The 23,540-nt window shown below is 43.5% G+C and overlaps 2 protein-coding genes across 2 annotated transcripts; both read left to right on the plus strand.

Annotated features, from left to right (window-relative positions):
- Window positions 1–11,119: 11,119 nt before the first annotated feature.
- LOC131286766 (peroxidase-like) lies at window positions 11,120–13,507 on the plus strand. Its single transcript, XM_058315764.1, has 5 exons — window positions 11,120–11,322; window positions 11,396–11,769; window positions 11,855–12,605; window positions 12,681–13,008; window positions 13,088–13,507. The coding sequence occupies exons 1-5, from the start codon at window positions 11,120–11,122 to the stop codon at window positions 13,505–13,507; spliced, it is 2,076 nt and encodes a 691-aa protein (XP_058171747.1).
- A 2,588-nt stretch (window positions 13,508–16,095) lies between these two features.
- Window positions 16,096–18,051, plus strand: LOC131285286 (peroxidase-like). The gene is made up of 4 exons (XM_058314141.1): window positions 16,096–16,441; window positions 16,503–17,235; window positions 17,298–17,625; window positions 17,692–18,051. The coding sequence occupies exons 1-4, from the start codon at window positions 16,096–16,098 to the stop codon at window positions 18,049–18,051; spliced, it is 1,767 nt and encodes a 588-aa protein (XP_058170124.1).
- The last annotated feature ends 5,489 nt before the right edge of the window (window positions 18,052–23,540 follow it).

A 23,540-nucleotide genomic window follows, 5' to 3' on the forward strand; every position in this document is an offset into this window, starting at 1 on the left:
GCTTACACTAGGGCTTGCAGGCAAATAAATCATACCGGCTTGGCGCTTGACGGTGCCGGTGTCCATTATCCGTTACGCCACCCCGGGTTCCACGGGTTCGCAGCATGGCACGCGTATGAACACCGATTTGTCGGTTCGAATTTGCGGTTCACGAGTCATCATAACTTTTGCGCCGCGCTTTTATCGATCACTATCCCTCCCCCCCCCGTCAAAGGTGGGACGCGGTGATATCACCCATTTTAAATTGTACCACAAACTGATGGGGTGGACAGCATGACTGGCCGTGTGTGTCAGGCATGCAGATCAGGAGTTCGATCCTTAATTTCGGCCTCATTAAAAATCCCTCCACACAATATCGATCGGATGATTGACAGGTGCGGTCTACCGGGATCGATGCTTTATGTGGCCACCCGGGTTTCGGATGGCTCTTATGATTTCCACTCGGACTGTAAACATTGTTCTTCAGCGAACCGCCCAGCAACATTGAAAGCTATATTGTGTTCGCTTTTGTTAACGATCCTGTTTATGTTTATTGCAAGCTGACAGGTGGATGACAACGCTGGAGTTGGTTTTGTGGAATGCCGGTGGACATTTCCGACAGAATGAATTGAAGAAGCAAAAAAGCGTGTCCACGAGGCATATCTGGTATCTTCTCAGCCATCCAGTGCCAATTACATTGATTTGACTCTCTCTTACAATTCGCGTTGGTTTGGAATTGTTGATTTTTATTGTAACAAATCTCCTTTCACAATAGTAAACAACTGAACGAAAGGATGGATGGATGGATGGTTCCGCCACTGGATTGTACGTTCGACCATGATGAAAATCCGATGGGCTAGAAACGAATGGAATGTGCAAACGACGCCCAGTCACTATTTTGGAGCCGCTTGACTGGCGTACTGTCGCTACTTTGTTGTAAGGAAGTTTCGATTCGGCTTAGCAAATCGCCTCATATTTTACCAGACACCATAACGGACCGGACTGCCACCGGTGTCTCACTGTCATTAGAGCCAAGGGTCATCGAGATCGATTAATTGGTCGTGCGTAAGCGTCGGCCCACGGCACAAACGAACAGCTGGTAGGGTTTGTGGTGAGAACGGCTCGACGCATTCAGCAACATTTACGATGACAGTCGTGTTGCGCTGGAGACAAAATTGCGTTAGCGTGAGTTCACCGAACGAATTTCGAGCGCACTTCAAGCAGTCGAAGATTTATCTATCTAAGACCTTTCGCTATGCAAACAAGGTCAATCGAAGGGGTTGATCGCAGCCCCATACCGGACGGTCGTTTGATTGGTATCCGTTTGTCAAGCTCTCAAGTTTTTCCTTGGGCCACCAATCAAATATTGATTGGTTTCCTCCGCGATGACATCCGTTTTATCAGATCTTGTTATTTTCTCGCGCTCTCTTCTCTCTTCAATTCACTCTGTAGCACGAGTTGAATTCGAATTTGTGAACTAAGTTTGTACTTTCGAAGCGTCTAATAGATCCTTCCAACCTAAGGCAATGTAGCCACAAGATTTTTCCTTTCTGCGGGTACAACTTAAACCGTCAATCATTGCCGGAAGTACTGCACCTCCTTCCATTGAACGCACTTACTTTTTACTTTATTTTCATCTTTCTACTCATCTATTAACACGATGCTATCCAACAACTCCCCCAAAAATGTCTGGGAATTATTTACCGTTAAAGGGGCACAGCTTTCTTTAGCCATTTCTTTAGGGATGTTACGGCGTAAATCATGAGGTTGCCGGTTAATAATTGCCAGTCAGTGGCGCGAAGCAACGCTTCCGACCTCTTTGATATTGGTAGGTCATTGATGAGGATGGTAATGATATACATTACTCAAACGATTGCACGGTTAATTTTCGTAGCAAAAGTCTTGATGTATGGGGTTTTCGAGTTTACTTTCGAATGAAAAAAAAAAAAAACATTACATCACTGAAGGATCATTGCGCAGCAGCAAGCGGAAAGAGTTTTCCTAAATATATCATGATTATGAAAAGAACCACTTGTAGAGCCAAACAAATGTGTGTATATTGCTTTATCAAAATCTACTTAGATTATTGAGACACACAATGTTTATGTTGCTAAACATTTGTGAGATTAATTATTTAATCATAGAGCTTGTGCAGCCGGCAGGAATTCTATGTTATGAGATTTTTCACACCAGCCTCACCGATTGCAAACACGGTTCAGATCATTGCACCAAAATCAACGCATACTTAATGCATTACTGCAGTTTAGGTGCAGCTCGTGAAAGCAACAACCCTCCTTCCTTCCCTTTACGTTTTATTTATTTTTCCCCATGTTCTCCAGCGCACCGACTCAATCAAACGGCGGTGTTTAACTTAACCAAACAATTACCGTTTGTTTGAAGTTCGCTGTTTTACGCTCGATTACAATTACGTCCTTTCCCGTTGCGTTGCACAGGCCGGCCCAGGCGCAACCACTCTTCCAGCTGATGTGAACGTGCATTAACACGTGCTGGCTTTCATTGAGCGGTTTGTTCCCAGCGCAGTTGCGTGGACTACCGATTTGTACAGGCTTTCGGTCGGCTTGCTAACAATGGCTTTCGGTGGCTGTTGGGGGCCCAGTTCCGATAGTGGATTGTCGGAAAGGTCTTGGGCGGCATTCGATGGATGGCACGCTGGAATTATGACATGCGACCGTTGGAGTTCGAGAGACCGAGCAGGTTCCGACACGCATGCCGCTGTTTGCGCAGCGCTCGTTTTCGAACGATTGCAAATTTTCGTTTGGGCTCCGTGCTCCATGCTTGAAACCCTCCGCAATCTTTGGAATGAAAACGTGAGACATTTCTCGTCCATCCAATCCATTTGATTCCGAGCACACAATGTACACTATTTGTACTTTTGTTTGTCCACTCGTTTCCTCATTTGAACTTTCTGGAGTGAAACCAAAGGAAAGGAAGTTCGTCGCTTGCAAATTGCTGCAAAATTATGATCCGCAAACCGAACTGGTACGTGATCGAATTACCACTCTCTTTTCTCGCGGCCATCACTCATTTCCCATTCCGCTTCTGCACACACACACACATACAACACGGTCATTTGTCTTCAAACATCATTTCCCCAATCCGCGCATAGCAAACATTTCTGGACATAAATAGCCAAGTGACGTTAGCACTGATCGTTGCGTTTGAATTCCATTTTGCTATGATAACTTTGTGCAGCTCGTAAGAGATAGTTTCAAACTTTTGTTTCTTCGCCTAGACTTCCTGTAAGCAACAGGAACATTGTTCAAAGGGTATTGACAAATGTAGAGCGATTTTTCGAGCTATAAGGTACAACGACTCAGGTAGCCACTGAAATTGATAAATGCACCTAAAACAAGCGATATAAAGCACAAAACCATATAAACGATTCCAAATTTCCCCATGTTAGCTCAAGAAAATACTTTACAATATCTATTGTTCATCATTTCCTTCCATTGGAAACCACCTAACCTCAACGACCCACCCAATTTTGAATTGCACCACGCATTGGAATTGACAATTATTTTTCGAAGCACCCTTTTTCCACCACCCTTTTTGGTGGTTCTTTGCGCCACCAGCAACCAACAAGGCATGACGCGACCGTTGGGATGGAAACGAAACATGTCATTTCTCCTTGGCAGAAAGCGGGAGGTTACTTTAACATCTCACCGGGCGGTTGTCGCAAATCTGGCCGATTCGACATCGCCGACATGGACGTGGAAAAACAATGTGCCTAATTGAGGCAATCCTTTCATCGTTCGTTAATTTTTCGCCCACCCCAAAAGCGACCGTTTGGATTGCAATGTTGCGTTATTATGCGAGTGCGTGTTGCGTGCCGATTGCGCAAGAAGCCGATGGGGACACCACAAAGATTTACCACCAAACCACCGGTGGACCACTTGACCACCTACGACGGTGCCGGAAAGGAACGCCGCCATCGCCAAACCGGTACATCCCGCTAATGAGTGAACACATTTTTCTCTACCGGTCCGGTGGAAGAATGTTGGCGAGGTGAAGTACGCAGCCAAAGGGCCCAGGTAGGAACGAAGAAGTAATGCCAATGTCAAGTGGCCAGAAGAGCTAATAATGCACCGACAGCATAACTCAACGCGAGAGGGTCGTTGATCGCAACCGTCGATCGTTGTCGATATTGATCTTCGCGAAGGGGTTCGTCGTCTACAACCATATCGAGAGAGAGAACCGATTGCAGCTACACAGAGGCAATTATTAAGAGGATTATCATCGACACCGTCTTCTGCGGTCTCTCATAGACACGTCTATGGGCCAAACTATGCCCTAACGAGTGGCCCATCGCCGGTGGTATATGAAAAACGATCCAACGGTTGCCTCCGAGCTGCCTGATGTCTTAATGCGCCAGGACCGGCGGATGGCAAACCGCAGATGAAGATACCACACGACGGACTGACGAGTAAATTTCACAGCAGAAAAAAAAAATGATGAACAGATCGATGGGAAGTTGCACTTTTCGTATCCGGTAGCCGGGTACATTTCAGGCGATGGCATTTAAATCGATGAACACGCCCGCATGACAAATTTAACACTATTTTCAACGACTTTACCTCCATTTGTGGAATCCTCTTACACATCGATTGAAAGGCAATTTTCCTGTTCATGTTTTATTCAAAATCTTGCCGTGGGTTAAGGTTGCTGTTTTCATAACAGTGCCATAGAAATGTAAATGTTAGCCTTAGACTCTAGTACCACCTCAAAAATCGGGTTTCTCTCCTCTCTCTCCCCCTCAATGGGTTGATTTATGATCATTCACACGACGTACAGTGACCCTACGGAATGTATTTATGTACTCACTTGAAATACTTCTTCAACACAGAACCTGTTGCTGCGGCTCGAGTGACCTGTGAAACTGGACCGATCGGTTGTGAACGGTTTTTATTATCGAATAAAATTTATGCACACCATTTAACGGCACCGTTCGGTGTGTACGTGTGTGTTTGTGTTGGTCGCAATGAACTAGAAATATGGCAGGTTAGGACGTACGAATTTCGTTACAGATTCGTGCGTGCAACATTGGCAACATAAAGCTCGCCCCAGCATCCTTTCGGTTTGCATACACATAAGACATAACAACCCTCGCCGTTAAGCAGGGAACTTTTCGCACAAGGTCGTGACGAAGGTTTGCCACACTGTTTTGCATCGTAACCGAGGGGCAATACAATAAACACACCAAGTGGCGACTACACAATTTACCAACCGCGATCGATTTGGACAAATCGGACCGAAAGCTGAGGCCAACAATGTTGAATTTAAGCATTTCCAGCGCGCCCACCGCCGTTACCCAACCACAAAAAAAAGGTGGCTTCCCAAGAGAGAGGACACGAAAAATACGCGTCGTGATCGTCGCGAAAAAAGAATAAGATGAACCCCTGCTAGGTGGATGACTGGAGTGGAAGTAGAGCGGACCGTTTTCTCATTCCCTTCGAAAGTTGAACGAATGGACAAATCAATAAGTGAATGATGATTGTAAAATTTGTTGCACTTCAAGCCGGACAATACACTGTGCATGATGCAATTGGATTGCAACCTAAATCATGCTGCTCGGAACTTATAGTGTTTGTCCAATTGTTTAAATCGATTGAAATAAAAATAGCGATGAACGTGTTTTGGGTTTAAAAAAAATAGCAAAATAAAACGCATAAAGACTAACGTCATCTCAAAAGGCTTAACTTTACGAGCAAATTAGTTCAGTGTCAACGCGCGTTGATGGCGCCATTGACCATCAGCAATCATAATTTACTCCCCAGGCACCATACCATGGAGGCCCACGAGTGGACCCAAAACCCACTCCCAACATCGTCACCAACCGCTTAGAATCACCATAATATTCTCACTTTATTTTAAGAGCACAATCATTACCCCCCTTTTGTCGGTTAGCTTCGAGCCGCGCATGCCGTTTGCTGCGCTTCTATATCTGGCCCCGTGCGCACACCATAATGGTGCAAATTATAGGCTCTATAACGGCTTCCAACAAACCCCGAATACTCACTGCTGATTGTCGATTTGTTCGCTAACTCATTAGCGTCATAATATGACACCTGACTGGCTCACGAGATCAGTCGCCAATCAGTCGGTATCAAGGTCCGTGGGGCAAACTCCTTCCCAGGACTTGTCAAAAGTGGCCATACTTCCAAGATCTTCGGGTGCCCCAAGAATCATGGTTAAGAGGAGTTGTTTGAGCATCGAGTACGGTAGGGTAGCATACGATACCATGCACCGTAATCAATGTGCAATGACATGCGATAATTGGTGTTGTACGGAGGTACGACACTGGCCATACGAAAAAAAATGCAGCACCCGCAATCCAATCTGTCCGAATGCCCCAAGGGCCGGTAATTAATAAATGCTCTACAAAACGTCGGTGTTCGCCTGATCGCCTTTGGGGGTCATGTTTGGGCTCTGGTATACTCAAAACAAACTCTAGACCGTTTTGCCAACTGACGCCCCACATGTGCACAGGCGACAATTGTGGTTTGGTGTATGGTTGCACACAAACCGTTCCAAGCAACGATCCACATTGAGGTAGCGGCGAACAATCTCAACAACGCTTGACGCATTAGACCTTCCATACGGTCGCGTTTTGTTAATCTTCTCGTCACCTACAACCGCAAGGTTGGACTATTTTTCTACCACGAGCCCTCCTGTGAAGGTCCGTTTGCTTGTCTAGCTTTAGTTGTCATTATTATGCCCTGGAAGAGATAAAGCTATGATGTAAGGCACGGTACTCGTGGTATAGAGGACGGCGTATTTAAAGCACCTATTCACAATGGACAAAATTGATCTCCCAAAAAATGGGACCAGATCGATATAAACTTGCACTATTGCTCAATGCACTCGTGTTTCCATTTCCAACAACGACTTTCAACCGTCCGAGCCATAATGGACAATAGGTGTTTCGTGTCATGCAATCTCTTGGATCTTGGATCTATGAACTCGTTGGTTTGGCAAAGAAAACAAAAAACTATTAGAGTGATGTGTTGCAAAACAAACAACCCACACGTGGTATGAAGGAACCAAAAAGTGTGCAGATTATAATTACATTAAACATGCCTACGGGGGAAACTAGAAAGATTAATGGTTTTCAAACAACTAGATTCGCTAACCTGAAATATTTTGGACATTGTAGCATGTGTGTTGTTCCAGGGCCTTCGACAGACGACAGATCCATTTATGCCACTAATCGACCCGGTAGCCAGACCGGATCACATTCTTGTTTTTATTTTTATCGAATTTTGTTGCGTCGAAAGACCTTTCAGTTTGACTAAACTGAACTACGAAACTGGCTTCCGTATGGCGCGTGAAAGGATTTTTCAAAGCGAATTATTCCATCTCTATGCGCCACTGGGCACAACTGGTTCCCCGATACTCGGTCACTCTTCACTACAGAAACAGATCGATTGGGTTGAAGGTTATGTCAGTTCGCGCCGGCAGAGAGTGAAAGTGAAATCCGGCTGGTGTGCGGCTGATGAAAAGAACTGAAACATTCCGCCACGGAATACAAGCTACCAACTTGTAAGAGCCACCCCGAGTACGGATGCAACCCTGGGAAACCATCGACACCCGCGACTGGGTTTATTGCCGAGGCAAGAAAAGGCGCACTTTATGCGCAGTACACGCAAATCGCCCCCTGCTGTCGGGAGTTCCATCTGTCACGAGAAAATTGTCTGCCTGACAGTATCGCTTTGGAATGGCACGATCGTGATCAAGATGGCGGGAGAATAATGGAGAGGCCTACCGACCGACATTCGTCAATTCTGTGACTCTAAGCCACCGAGTACCTCTAAAGCCGAGCATTTCACTAATCCAAGCAGTGATCATATCGGTTCTACTGTGCTGAATCAATTCCACGGCTAATTGTTTTATCCGTTCTTTACCAGCACCTGGTCGCTGTTGGATTTGATAATGATCGCGGAGCACTACTAGGTCTCCTGTAGCGCAACTAATCCGCTAAGAAATCTATCGGACCACATGCCACGACACTTTAGACGATCGATTCTCCAAGGTCCATCGCCATCGTTCATACTCGTTTAATAGGCTCACACCAGATGGTGATCTAGTTCGTCGTGAACGATCATAAAACCATAACTTTGTATTTCAAAAGCCCCACTTCCAAATGTCTTTTTCCCGAGGCTACCGAATTCTGCTTCATTGCGGCCTCGAACCGCCGAAAGAGGGCGTCACTAAGTTCGTGGGTTCGTCCAACAATTCGTCACATCAATCTATCGCTTAAATAACTCTATCAAGCGCTAAAGCGTGTGCGGGTGCCTCACCAGTACCGTAGAGTATGATAATCGATCTCCTTTCAAAGCGATTCGTGTCCGGTTCACGCTTCCAACGGTAGCGAAACAAAAGGCGGCGATACGATTTACGAGCTGCAGAAAAACTTAAATTAATTAACAGCGCCTCGGCGGGACAAAATAAAGCAGCAAAACAACAACCGACACAAAAACTGTGCAGTATTTCATCGGTCCTGCGGAAGCAGATCGAGTTTCACTGGGAAGGCGTATAAACGTTAGTTTTAGTACCCTGCGGAACGGTATACACCAAGGCAAGGACAGCCGCTGGCTGGCTTGTTGGAGTCGATCGTGAAACTCATAAACCAGTGCCCAGTCAGATCACCCTAGGAAGCGGGGCTATAGAACCATTCCCGAGGTACCACGTTTCTGTCCTTTTCTGTGTGACGACCTGTGCCTGTGCACCTCTCGTTGGGGATGGAGTATTACATAATTTGCTTCCCACTTGCGATCGCCTTTGGTAGCGAGCGATCACGCTTGCGGATCATCCTGCCAGGGGTAAGTCTTTTTATTTTTCTCCTTTGAAGTACGCTCGAGGCTCTACCTAGTGGCCACGACCGTGCGGCGGGAGTGGAAAAGATCACGGCGACGCAAAGATTCGCGTGCACTAAATTCCTTCCAAACTCCAGTGTGCGCAAAATGCTACTGAAGCAAGTCGAATGTAGGTTAGACATGTTACCCTGACGGGTTACCGTCGTCATCGAATAGTACGGTGCCATGCAATGTATTTGAATTCCGAGAGACACTGGATGCAAGTCAAAACACGACCAAAGTAAATCCCCCTCGAGGGGGATTTCTACGATGAGAGCGAACTGATAAAATGTTCTGTGTTCTCCGTTAAGGGCAGCCTCCAGCAAGGGGGAACGACATTATGCACGAGTTGCACACATTTGCACACCGGGCAGCGTTAGGCTTGCGTTGACAGAGGAACCCAGCAGCTAGTGCCTCCGCTCGGCGAGTAAGGTCAGCTATGGTAGCGCCCCCGTTGGCCAAAAACTTCCTGACTGTTAAATAACACAATGGGTCACCCTGCTGGTCCCATACCACGCTCCGTGACACGGTGCTCGGTCAAGTTTCTCAACGGACTAATGACTCCCAAACGATTTGGTAGGCGGGGCGGGTTGGTACCGAGCTCATGAACAAGAATTAATCATAAAACCACAAACTAATCATACCTACATACCGACCCCGCCAGCACAGCTCCGACACCCAACCCAACCCAACCAGCACACTGCTAGCGTATACGGGTCTATAGAAATAAATACATTCTGGTACTAACCAGAAAGACAGTGCCCTTCGGAATAGTACACAATCAAGTACACCCTGGGCCATTATTTGGTTATTTGAGCAGCTGTCAATTACTCGTTCTATTACGTGCGCCCAGTGCTGATTTGCTCGAGTATTGTCGGTGGACGCTCGTCGTACCCGGTAAATCCTCACGAATTCCGTTCGGAGACGGGCGTAAATCGCATAAGAAGCGTTTTTATGTCAATTCCCTTCGTTCGTGAGAGATGAAAGTCTGAAGGTCAGCAGCAGGCAGGGCAGCAAAGTAATAGGCAGGGCAGCACTTCATTGATTAAAACACCGTGTCCTCGTTTGGCTCGGCTTTTATCTGCACATCCATTCACGACGGTTGGCGCAGATTGAACCATTTCCAGTAATTAGCTCTGTAAATGATGGTAATATCGCTAAGTGTATCCGGTAACGTTACGTTTAATCTGTGTCGGGACAACTTGCATTCTTATTGACCTTGTATCGAACAACAACAATCTAAGATGGTATAGACATGCCATATGCACCGATTGGGCCACTAATCGACAGATGGTTAGTTTTGACCAACTAAATGAACAAAAGGTAGGAAACATTTTATTTAGCTCAATTGGATCAACGCTATTTCCCAAGCCCCGACGAATTCTTAAGTAAAAAGAGCTTCAATAAAAGACCAAACCGAAACGTGGACCAACTGCCGTCGAATCAATGCAATTCCTTTCCTAAAACACCGGATGGCGGCAATTACGTACGTTTCATAAACAGACAATTGATAAAGGTGCTGCGCGTGTGACTGGTCGCGCTACCGCCTCCCATAGTGTTCGCGTGTGCCTTATAGCTGTCGACATTGACTAAACATGAATTCCTTCAGACGTCAGCCTCACTGTTGTCGGTTAGCAGGGGACGTCGTACAGCAGCAAACACACGTCGAAACGATTCGATCGCTGAGATCAGCGAACAGGCAGCAGCATAAACCGATGGCGCTAGTTTCCTAACCTACTGCCTACAGCTTTATACATCCCCCAGCGAACAGATAACCGGAGGGCAGGCTACCGTTAAATGAATTATGAATCTATTTCTACTCCCAATGCGCTAGAACACACGAACGCATAAATGTTCAAGCTCATGTTCGGTAGCCGCCGTAACAAACAGTGAGAATGGGTAGCAAAAAGCTTGCAAACGAACAGGTGCAACGGTCTCCACAACCATCCAGGTGACCTACACGATACGGTTCATTGGAAACAGATGAGGGATAACGAAGCGAGATGATAGCAAAAACACAACTCAACTAACAACTCTCCCACATGTTGCGTTGCTTGTGCAAATTGAATTAATGCAAACAATCGGTTTCTTTTCTCATAGCGCTACATATGCAACCCTATTAGTTTTTGACATCTGAGGTCGATGAGAATGTACCAGATATTCCCCAATATGGCCAATAGATCAATTAAATATTGTTTTAAATCCTCCTTCAATGTCTTTAATAACTTCATGAGTGTTTTTTGTTTTTTGCTCATTCTTCCTTGCAGATGATGCTGTTCGTAGTGGCATCAGCTGTGTTGGCCCTTTGCCAGGTCGACGCAGTCAACGTGGCTACCTCGTACAGCGTGGTTCACCATGATCAACCGGCTGCCCAGCCTCGTCTGCTGCAGAAGTCCTCGCATGCATACGCACCGTCCGCCCACGTCGTTACATCCAGCCACACCTACAGCCATGCCGCGCCACACTTTGCGTAAGTAACCAAATTGACTGACGGAATTGATCAATTCCTGCTAAACCAACACGGTTGTTTTGTTTCTCACCAGACCGCTGGTTAGCAAAACTCGCTACACCGTCCCATTCCTGAGCGCCCTCCAGGCTCAACCACAGTGTCCGGCACCGCCAGCCTGCGAGAAGTCTCGCTACCGTACCCTGGACGGTTCGTGCAACAACTTGCAGAACCCAACCTGGGGAACGCCGAACCGTCGCTATGGCCGTCTGCTGACTCCGAAGTACGGGGATGGTATTTCGCTGCCGACCGTTTCCGTCACCGGGCAGGAGCTGCCGAACGCTCGCGTTGTGTCGCTGGTTGCCTTCGGCGAACAGGACATCCCCGATCCAGAGTACACCCTTGCCAACATGCAATGGGGACAGATCATGACGCACGACATGAGCATGCAGGCCGGTGGTACCCAATCCAGTAAGTCTTGAGAGCTCAAAGTGATCCTTTACATCGGCGATCTGCAATGCGAATTATTTGTATTTGCTTTTCTACCTCCTTACAGAGAAACACCCGACGAGATGTTGTACCGATGAAGGCAAACTGATTGGCAAGGAACGCGCTCCGAGCAGCTGTTATCCGATCCTGGTGCCAGAGCATGACCCGGCCCATTCGCAGACCAATACCGAGTGCATCAACTTTGTCCGCACGCTCACCGACCGCGAAGATCAGTGCACCCCGACCCACCCGAGCCAGCCGGCCGAACAGCTAACCACCGTCACCGCCTACCTGGACCTGTCGCTCGTGTACGGTAACTCCGACCAGCAGAACGCCGGTCTGCGCGCCTTCACCGGTGGACGCATGGCCACGGTTGAGCGCGATGGCTACGAGTGGCCACCGAACAACCCGAATGCGACCACCGATTGCGAGTTGGAATCGCGTGACGAGGTGTGCTATCTGGCTGGTGACTCCCGTGTTAACCAAAACCCTGGCCTGACCATCATGCAGATCATCCTTCTGCGCGAGCACAACCGCATCGCCGATCAGCTGCAGAAGTACAACCCACACTGGGACGACGAGCTGCTGTTCCAGGAGGCCCGCCGCATCAACATCGCCCAGTATCAGCACATCAACTACTACGAATGGCTACCGATCTTCCTCGGCTGGGAGAACATGGTCAAGAACCGTCTGATCTACCGCACCAAGGGTGGTGAGTACATCAACGACTATGACCCGAGCCAGGATCCCTCGGTGCTGAACTCGCACGCCACCGCCGCCTTCCGTTACTTCCACTCGCAGATCGAAGGACGTCTTGAGTAAGTTCCAACACAAAATAGTGAAAATCCGCAAGCGCGCCGCATAACCAGTTATTATCATTCATCCATTCTCAGCTTGGTTTCGGAGGTTCGTAAGCCAACGGGATCGCTGCGTCTGAGCGACTGGTTCAACCGTCCCTCGATCATCGAAGCCGGAGACAACTACGACTTCCTGACCCGTGGTCTTGCCACCCAGCCCGAGGAGCTGACCGATACCAACTTCGACGCCGAAATCAAGCACTTCCTGTTCCGTCGCGGCCGTCCGTTCGGAGGTGATCTGCGCGCCATCGACGTCCAGCGCAACCGTGACCACGGTCTGGCCGGCTACAACGATTACCGCGAGTTCTGCGGATTCAAACGCGCTTCTACCTGGGAGGACCTGATGGATCTGATCTCGCCTCAGGTTCGTAATACGCGTACACTTCAACAACAAGCGCTGGTTTTCCGTACGATAATCTTGGTTCTAATTTTCCATTCTACAGGATGTTTCGAAACTGCAGTCCCTGTACGCCAGCATTGACGATATCGATCTAACCGTCGGAGGATCGCTGGAGGCACACGTCAACGGTGCCCTGGCCGGACCTACGTTCCTGTGCATCCTGACTGAGCAGTTCTACCGTACCCGTGTTGCCGATCGGTTCTTCTACGAGCGCGGCGACAAGGATCTGGCCTTCACCCGCGAACAGCTGGCCGAGCTGCGCAAGGCCAACATTGCCCGACTGTTCTGCGACAACGGCAACCACGTTTCCTCGATGCAGCCGAAGGCGTTCCATCGCATCTCGCACAGCAACCAGGTGGTTCCGTGCTCCCAGATCCCCGAGGTCGATCTTTCCCTCTGGAAGGACCTGTCGTACGACAACAGCCTGCACTCGTTCCACTACTTCCACAACTACAAAAAGTAAAGGTGTGCACCGTCCACCAGTTGACTGCCAGGGACGCGAGAGAAATGAATGAAAGCATGAATGTTGTTCCACCCGAAGTCCACGTACACGTACCCATTTCCATGTCCCAGTTTTGTCGCACTAGCTGCACATTCGCACCTCATCGTAAATGTTTGAAGTAATCGTATATGAGTTTGATGATTGGTTTTTGACATTCCTTGCTCTCTGCTTCTCATTTGTCAACCTTCGTTTGGGACAAGGGCACGCTTTTTGAGTGAAACGCATATACCGCAACCTGGCTGAATCTCACCCTATCCGCACATCGTTCCCGTTCGATTCCTTCGGGCCTCTTCATGCAACATTCACGTGTTATCTACCATATAGCGCACCGCAGCGAGAATGTACCACTATTTGACTCCAGACGCACCGTGCATCCCGCGTGGCTCCGCACAAACACCTTCTCCCCTAGGGAAGGCGAACTTCTCTGTGTGCACCGATACGTGTCACCGATACGGTACGCTAGCATCACTTTTTCCCAACTCAACGCCACGCGGTCCCCACTACCAAACATTCGATTGCCAGTGTAAATAGGGAGTGTTGTACTGAAGGAAAATATTGTTGTCGGATTTATTCGTATTTGTTTTGCCATATCATCGAGCCTGCCCGGATCGAGCCCAGTATTGAGGCAGCATCAATCGCATCAATTCAATTCGCCGTTTTTTTTGTATTACCCATGCTTTATCATGAATGATTCACCGACTACATATCATACTGCGTAAATAGCATCAAACCAATCATCAATTTTTGGTTTGAAAACTGACTTTGGAAAAAAGAAATTCATCCAACCAAGCATTATCAAAGGCCCGTACATTTTCTGACTTCCTTCCCTCCCCGTTAGTGTAGTGGTAATGAACGAAATAGTGTTATTTAAAACAAGTGAAATTATATTAGCTGTAGCTGTATGTTGTTTTGTGAATAAAGTTTCCTAACTTAAATAAAATATAAAAAGAAATCGTACACGTTTTTCAATGTTTACTACACAACCAATGTAATGTATGTACTATAGTATGATATCACATGAAGCACGAATATTTATTTCAGCACATCACAGTGATAATATTTTTAAATTTCTTACAAGCTAAGAATTAGAGTTTCTGTGCAATACAAGAAAGAAGATATATTTAAATTGGCAAAAATTTTAGAAACATATTATTTATAATAAAATGTCGACGCTTGTATCGTCGATAATTGGTTACATTTTACCAAACTTCCACTTTGTGGCGAGAAATTACTGAAAGCCCGCCTAAATCGTTGATAAATATTTAGCCTTGATTAATTAAGGATCATCGAATGGACTAAAAGATGGACTATTACTTGTTTTCACTAGTAGTTGGTGTAGTCGAAATGTTATACTCTCGTTATATGTTTCAGTCAAAACTGATTAGTTTTAACTTCGCGCCTACAATTCAGTCCCAAGATAAATTTCATTAAATATATAGATGTCTTCTTGGTCTGTTGGAAATGATAAGGAGGATTCTGATGTTGAGCAAAGACTTCTAAAATCATCCGTAATAATGCTTGGTAAACTCTCTCACAGTATATTGGCTTTCGATTATTTAAGTCAATGCCAAAAACTTATATCAAAATAGCTAGTAACGATCAGGATATTCAGAACCGCCTTAAAGAGTATCTTGACAAAAGGATATTGGTTTTAACGGATCCAGTTTTTATAAACTGATGGAGGCTTGGTCTGGAAGGATAAAATTTGAAACATCTGGTTGTTTACTTTTCTTGCACAGTAGCACTTCAGGTTTTCCTATAACAATCTTGATCATTCATTTCGTGAAAAGCTCATTGTACTGTACAATAAAATTGAATCGTGTAAACAACTTTTTTTTCTACAACTTTCCGCTCAACAACATATCCAATAAAAATTAGGTATGGCTGGTGGATTTAATAACATTTACATATTTTTTATATGTATAAATTAAACCAAATATACATTTACCACGTAACATTGCTCCTATGTAATAGACAACCTAGAAAATGAATTATTTGAACTTTATTTTGCCCTAATGTTTGATTGCTTTTTAATACAATTATTGATATTTACTACTTTGATATCGCTACTTTTTTAAAACATTGTTTCTTACTAATGGTACGTTACCGAAAGCTGTATCTTTTAATTGTGTTATGATAGCAAATTGAAGCAGCACATGAATCTAAACTTTATTCCTTTGTTTACAATATTTCAAATTATATAAATCAAGAAATCATTCATATTTTGTTTTAATCACATTTAAAACAATATCTTGTGTTTTGCACTAGAATTTGTGCTAAAAACATACCTTCGCTTATATCGAGGTATTGACTCAATGCGGGTGACGGATGTACCATTTTCTTCCACGAGTTGAATTGGTACTAATAGAACTTACATGCAAGGCCATGAAAGGGTTGGATTGTTGTTGGTAGCGGAACACACTTGCGTAAAAGCAAACAGTAGAAACACTGTCACAATGAATAAGGCGGTATATAAAGTGCTATAAAATAACCATGCTCCATTCTCTGGCCCAATAGTGGTTCATATTCGCTATCAGAGGAATCGCAACATGTGGTTTCCTGTTAAGGTGATCCTTTTAGTGGCATTTAGTGTGGAAAGTGTTTTCTGTGCATGTAACTCCGGATCGCCGTACCGTACGTTCGATGGAAGCTGTAACAATCTGCAAAATCCAACCTGGGGAATGGCCAACACCCCTTACGGTAGGCTACTGATGGCCGATTATGGAGACGGCATTTCTACGCCCCGTAGATCACGTACGGGAGTTGAACTACCAAGCGCCCGTGTGTTATCGTTGAGGATGTTTAATGAGCAGAATATTGTTGATCCAAGAACGACTCTAGTAAACATGCAGTTCGGCCAAATCGTTGCGCACGATATGGGACTACGTGCTGGAGGTAAGTAACCTTTCATGATTGTACAACTGGATCTAGAACTAAATGTTATATGATCATATAGGTTCCGATTCAGTGGCATGCTGTCAAAATGGGAGGGTGGTTTCACGACCCGATCGAAGATGCTACTCCATTGTGGTACCACCAAACGATCCCGTTCTAGCGGCCGGTGGAATACAGTGTTTGGATTTAGTCAGAACCCTGAATACATGTGATGCGAACGGAGGTAACTGTGGAGGCAAACAAGCACAACAACTCAATGCTGCCACCTCATTTCTGGATTTGTCCCTCGTTTACGGAAACAGTGAGCAACAGAACTCGCAGCTACGCTCATTCGTCGGTGGACGAATGAAGGTCGAGAACCGTAATGGAACCGAATGGCCACCGAGAAATCCGCAGTCTAACAGCGCTTGCACCCTTAACTTGGCTACGGACACCTGCTATCTGACCGGTGATGAACGAAGTAATATCACTCCTGAGCTAACGATTCTTCATATCGTCTTCTTACGAGAGCACAACAGGATTGCACAGCAGCTTTGTAAACTGCGTCCACTATGGAATGACGAGAAAGTTTTCCAAGAGGCTCGGCGTATCAACATTGCGCAGTATCAACACATCGTTTACTATGAATGGTTGCCACACTTCCTCGGTCCGGATCAGATGGTTCAGCGGGGATTACTGGTCAGATCACGTGACTATGTAAACGATTACAGCTCGACCGTCAACCCAACCACCCTGAACTCCCATGCTAACGGTGCATTCCGCTACTTCCATTCCGCCATACTGGGAAGCCTAAGGTAACATACTAAAGATCTATTCTTGGGTAGTTACAGCGTAAAGCCACTGCATATACTTTCAGTCTTGCCCAGGAGTCCCGAACATTCGCTGGTTCATTGAACATCAATGATCATATGTTTAATCCGACTGTTTTGGAACGTAATGATGGATACTCGATGCTAACTCGGGGTATGACAAGCCAACCGATGGGACGGAACGACTTGAGCTTCGATCCAGAGATTAGACACTTCCTGTTCCGATTCCGCGACCGTTTCGGGTCCGATCTGAAGGCTTTGGATATTCAGCGCAGCCGGGACCACGGTATTGCAGGCTTCAATGCCTTCCGGCAGTACTGCGGCCTAGGACGTGCCAATCGATGGGAAGATTTTACGGAGCTGCGTGGACCTATGGTAGTTTGTAGTAATGCGTGTTACAATTTTGATTCTCCATTATTTCCACTTTACATTCAAACACAGGATATTCAACTTCTCAACTCCTTGTATCGAACCGTCGACGACGTAGACCTTCCCGTTGCCGAGTTTTTCGAACGCCATCTCCCCGGTACTCAGGCTGGTCCTACCTATCACTGTATCTTGATGGAACAGTTCATGCGAACAAGGCGGGGTGATCGGTTCTTCTTCGAAAATGGAAACACACCGGGAGCATTCACACCTTCGCAGCTCAATGAGATCCGCAAAGCCAGTATAGGTCGTCTACTGTGCGACAATAGTCCAGGAGTTTTCCAAATGCAACCTCGTGCGTTCCAACAAATAATGGATGTCAACCCTCTGGTATCGTGCCGAACCCTTCCAGCATTAGATGTGCGTTTTTGGTAATTGAATACTTTAAACATTGCTTTCGAAAAAAATAAAACATAAATAAACGCATAACGCGCACCTTTACAAACTTTCTTATTTTTGATATCCTTATAGGTAGTTTGGTTTGGTCATGCCTCCCAGTTAAGCGCTTACGGGACATGTTTCCCTGTTGTACGTGGACAGACAGTCCTCTCGTACAGGGGAGGGTCCGGTCTCGGTTGGGAATCGAACCCACGCCGTCGAGATGGTGAGCCCTGGCGCTTATGGGCCGATTTTCTAACCGGCGCTACCGCTCGGCTGATGCGGATCCTCCCAGAAAATCAAAAAACTTAAAAAAGGCTTTTTTAAATGTTTGTTTGTTTGTAAAACTAATCCTAATCTCTGATGCACAAGAAATTTTGAGTGATGATTGTGTGTCATAATTGTTTGGGATTTCATAATTATTGATGTACAGCATGTTAAGTGACACTGATAAATCCTACAATTCGCTTATAAAATTTGAAACGATTGCTTGATATAAGTTACCTTGTTGAATGAATATGTCCCAACTATTTTACTGATATATTTTTTACAATCAAAATATGTGAATGTTTGGTTCTCAAGCTAGTTATTTTGTTTCAATTCTTTTTCAAGCTGTAATGAATTAAGGGTTTTGGAGGCCTGAACAATTTGCCGGATTTATTTGATCATCATAATCAGCCAGCAGACAGTAAATATCCAATTTGTTTGCCATTAACACATCATAAATATGATACATAAGTTTAGCCAGCGCATTTGGTATTGAATAATATTATCGTTCTATGAATGTTAATCGGTCAATATCCATTATTGTATGTAGCTGAAATAGTTTCGCAGTTACAGCTAATTGAAATTAATTTATTCTTTACTTTTGTGAATTGCAAAATAAGCACTTGTAGTGAATCAAATTATAGTGAAGTGTACAAATTTTGTCACGAATTTTCTTTATGATAGTATAATAGTTTTCAAATAGAAAATAATTGGTTGTTTGAAATAGTCAGCACGATCGGCTAAATTTGTTCGAGCTTGGTTCATTTGTTTAACGGTTTTGTTTAACTAAATGCAATAAGCAGTATTTAGTAAGTAAGTAATTTCAAAAAATTTAAACCAAGTATTATTAATATATAGTTAAACAAGTTGTCTCCCTGTTTTGAGAGCAAACCTAGTTTCCTTTCAATTGTTCGATCCTCCTATATCTTCTACTACATTTTGAGGTGATTTTATTTCCATTTAATTCCGAGGTTTTTAGATATGTATCTAGATTTTCTAGCAACAAACATCTCAAGGCGATCAAACAAGTGTTGATCATTGAATTCTACACAGAAAGAAACTACACACCGAAAACGTTTGAAACGTTTTTTAAGAAATTAGTAAAAGATTATGGATTAGACAAAGTACTTAATTTGAAGCTACCGATTCATTCGCCATTTGTAGCCTTTTACGGGTTCGTAATGGGTCTTAAGTTAGTTTCAAAAGTAGAGCAAATAATAATGAGGGAAGACTTCTCCAGTTTTAAACCAATTTTTGAGTTTTGCATCATAATTGATTCTGTTATGTTCAAAATTATCATTGGAAATTCAAATGATTTTAAACTCAAACGACCTAATGAATACCATTTCAAGTTAGCATTAAATTGTCGTTCGGTTAATGTTCTACAGTATATGATAACAGGTCATCGAGAGTATTTGAACGTGATAAAAGACAATTTTGAGCGGGAGTTGTGGGAATTGCTTGCATACTTGCAAAATGATGAACATGAGTTCACATCTCTTTTCCACGATTATTGCACTCGGCATAACATCACTTGCCCCACTCAAAATACTCCACGTCAATGTAAGGAATGGAATAGAGGATTTTCATCGCGACATGATCTTATGGAATATTTTCCTACAAAGTTTGAAATAAGAAACTATACCGGTATTGATAGTGGGACAGAGTTTTTGATTGCACGAGCATTGCAGCTTGATAATCCATCCGCAGTCGAATATTTATTGTACAAATCAAAAACAATTCTAGACAATCTAGACAATTTATTAGGCAAATTTGCCGAAACTGTAAAATAAAATGGTGTTGTCTTAGATCCTATCATTTTCTTCTCGATAAGAGCATAGATCGTACTGGCACTGATGAAAAAGGTAGAAATTTGTTACATTTTGCGGTCGGTTACGGTGATTCAAATTTTGTAAAATGTCTCATGGAACATTACAATTTCAAACCGACGAAAATAAATGCGAAGAAAAACAATTGGAACGCTTTCTTCTACTGCAAATCAAGTTGCAAAACGGATGATGATAACAGCAAAAATATCTTCGTTCATATGCTAGAGAGAGATCCTGTGGATTGTTTTAATCAACTGGATGCGAAAGAAAAGAGTATTTTTCATTATGCAGCTAAAAATAGTAGGAAGATTTCTCATTACATCATTCAAAGAAGATTTGAGAAGCAGTTGGAGGATCTGAACTCAGTTCAGATCGTTGATTTGATAAAATTATTCAAAGCATCAAGCTTGAATGCAAAGGTCATGTTTCAATATCTTGGAGATCCACATTTAAAAGATGAAACGAAATGTAAATTGATTTGTGACACTCTGGAATCAGTCGGGGAACTTCGATACCACGATGAAAATGGTAGGAATCTTTTACATATCGCCATTCTGGAAGATTGGGATGTTTTAGGAAAATGTCTAATTGTAGATTTTGGTTTTGGTGTTAAGGAAATCAATAAAAAAGAAAACAACTGGAACGCATTCTTCTATAGTGCGTCATGTACCAAAGATTTCGACGATGAAAATAGTTTCTTTTTGTACATGATGGAAAAGGAACCTATAGATTGCTTCGAGCAACGTAATTCAAACCATAAAAATTTGTTTTATTATTTGAACAAAAATGTTAAATTCCTTGCGGAAGAGATATTGAGACAAGAGTTTGACAAACTAAGGCATTTTTCAATCGAACAGCGAGCTCCTGCTTTGTTTTGCATGTTACAAAAGTCAGATAATAATGCAATATCCTTTCTATAGATATTGCATTATTTTAAAAATTTGATTGATGAAAAGTCGGTTGAGTTCATTTGCAATTGGTTGAAACCAGCTAAAGACCTGAACGATAGAGACGAAGAAACGGGTAGGAATCTTCTGCATATCGCTTGCAGGGAGGGTTGGTTAACTTTGGCGAAATGTCTCATTGAACATTATGGTTTTGATGTGGAGGAAATCAATGAAAAAGAAAATATCTGGAACGCATTCTTCTATTGTGTGTGCAACAGTGAAAATGCTGCAAACAAACTAGAAATATTCACTTATTTGATGGAGAAAGATCCTTTCGACTGCTTCGGTAAACTGGATTCGAAGGGAAAGAGCGTCTTTTGGTATGCGACGGCTTATAATAAAGAAATTGGTAAGGATATTTTCAAACGAGAGTGTAAATTGCAGGAACATCTTCCTATCGAAGAGCGAATCCCTGTGTTGATGGACAAGTTAGAAAATAGTGAAATAATTTGGTTGATAAAAAGTCGGTAAAGATCATTTGCGCTTACTTGAAAACAACTGGAGAACTGAACGACAGAGACGAAGAAAGAGGCAGGAATCTTCTGAATATCGCTTGCATGAAGGATTGGTTACCTTTGGCGAAATGTCTCATTGAATTTTGTAATTTTAAACCAAAGAAAATCAATAAAAGAGACAATCGTTGGAACGCATTCTTCTACTGCGTGTGCAACAGTGAAAATGCTTCAAACAAACTGGAAATATTCACTTATTTGATGGCGAATTACTCTTTCGACTGCTTCGGTAAACTGGATTCGAAGGAAAAGAGCGTCTTTTGGTATGCGACGGTATTTAATGAAGAAATTGGTAAGGATATTTTCAAGCGAGAGTGTAAATTGTAGAAACATCTTTCTATCGAAGAGCGAATCCCTGTTTTGATGGACAAGTTAAACAGTGGGAACCTCAATAGCAAAGGCAAGGTTTTTTACTTTGAGCAAAATAATTTGGTTGATGAAAAGTCGGTAAAGATCATTTGCGATTGCTTGAAAATAATTGGAGAATTGGACTGGAAATGCAATGAATGGGGCTTGAATCTTCTGCATAGCGCTTGCTCGGAGGGTTGGTTAACTTTGGCGAAATGTCTTATTGAACATTATGGTTTTGATGCGCAGCAAATCAATGAAAAAGACGTTAACAGGAACGCTTTCTTCTACTGCGTGTGCAGCAGGGAAAATACTTCAAACAAACTGGAAATATTCACTTATTTGATGGAGAAACACCCTTTCGATTGCTTCGGTCAACTGGATTCCCTAAATCATAATGTGTTTTATTATGCGTTGTTGAATAATGTTCTCATTGCAGACTATATTATACGAGATGAGTTGCCTGCAAATAATTCTGTCTCGGTTGGAGAATGGGCTTCGATATTTTCAAAACGCTTGAGTGAATCAAAACTAACGAGGACGAATATTGATAGATTTTTAACAGATTGGAAGCAATATTCTACTTTGGACGCAAAACATGAAATTTACGTCGAAATTAAAACAAATTTGGAAAGGATGAATTGACGCAGAATTAACAGCAAACCCAAAAAATGTGAATTATCTAAACGAATACGATTAATCCGTCGAGAAAAATAGATGCGGCCGCAAAGGCAGATGTTTTCGACTTGATCGATTTGTTGGTTGCAAAATAGAAATCTTGTAAATTTGATAACATATTAAAGAATACAACCATGTCAAAATAGGACTAATTATTACCAAACTTGTATTAGGAACTATGTCAATGTAAGGACAAGAAACTTATTGAGCAATAAACTCGCATTTAAGTTCTACCTCAAATAAACAACATGCTTGATAGTATTTAATCAAAATATCCGAAAGGTGTGTTTCTGGGTTTGTGGTGAGTTTTTTCGTTCATAGGGCTTTTGTATAACTTCCCTTCATTGTTCAAAATTTATAAATCAAAATGTAAAGTTTTCTTATCCTTGCTAAGGACATCAACTATGGTTCTAGTTAACATCCTATCGGTTCCTACGCTGTAGGTAGGCAGAGTAAGTATTTTTAAATAAGAAGGTAGGCAGAGTAAGTTTAAAGTAGTTGTCCAGTGTCTTATTTACCTTTTTAACTTTATTACGTTTAATTTTCTTTCTACCAGGAGTAATTTCATCAAAGGTTGTCAACTTAATCACGTTCATCATCCAGTAATTCGTTACCAATCATTTGAACCATTTTTCCACGGATTCCTTCCGAATTTATTTTGGTGTGTTACATTTATTGCAATTGAATGCGTGGTCGACGTTTCGTACTGCCCGTTGATTTGTTTCCCAACTACCTCCAAAACATCGTCTTTTTATATTCATAATAACTTCAAAATTGTCATACTTAATATTCATTTTTAAACCTTTTCGAATGTAGCTTCCCGGAAATGTGAAAATGTTGATGTTAAAAGTAATATGATAAATGAAAATAATACAATGGGACCATCGCAGTTAATGTAGCTATCA

The sequence above is a fragment of the Anopheles ziemanni genome, chromosome 3 (genome assembly GCF_943734765.1).
Source record: "Anopheles ziemanni chromosome 3, idAnoZiCoDA_A2_x.2, whole genome shotgun sequence".
NCBI classification, from domain to species: Eukaryota; Metazoa; Arthropoda; class Insecta; order Diptera; family Culicidae; genus Anopheles; species Anopheles ziemanni.

What these genes read in the sequence shown, in the direction of transcription:
- LOC131285286 (XM_058314141.1), top strand. Translation starts at nt 16,096, where the DNA reads ATGTGGTTTCCTGTTAAGGTGATCCTTTTAGTGGCATTTAGTGTGGAA. An exon ending in TATGGGACTACGTGCTGGAG is followed by an intron (nt 16,442 to 16,502) that starts GTAAGTAACCTT and finishes ATGATCATATAG; the next exon opens with GTTCCGATTCAGTGGCATGC. An exon ending in GCCATACTGGGAAGCCTAAG is followed by an intron (nt 17,236 to 17,297) that starts GTAACATACTAA and finishes ATATACTTTCAG; the next exon opens with TCTTGCCCAGGAGTCCCGAA.
- LOC131286766 (XM_058315764.1), top strand. Translation starts at nt 11,120, where the DNA reads ATGATGCTGTTCGTAGTGGCATCAGCTGTGTTGGCCCTTTGCCAGGTC. An exon ending in GGCCGGTGGTACCCAATCCA is followed by an intron (nt 11,770 to 11,854) that starts GTAAGTCTTGAG and finishes ACCTCCTTACAG; the next exon opens with AGAAACACCCGACGAGATGT. An exon ending in TGGATCTGATCTCGCCTCAG is followed by an intron (nt 13,009 to 13,087) that starts GTTCGTAATACG and finishes TCCATTCTACAG; the next exon opens with GATGTTTCGAAACTGCAGTC.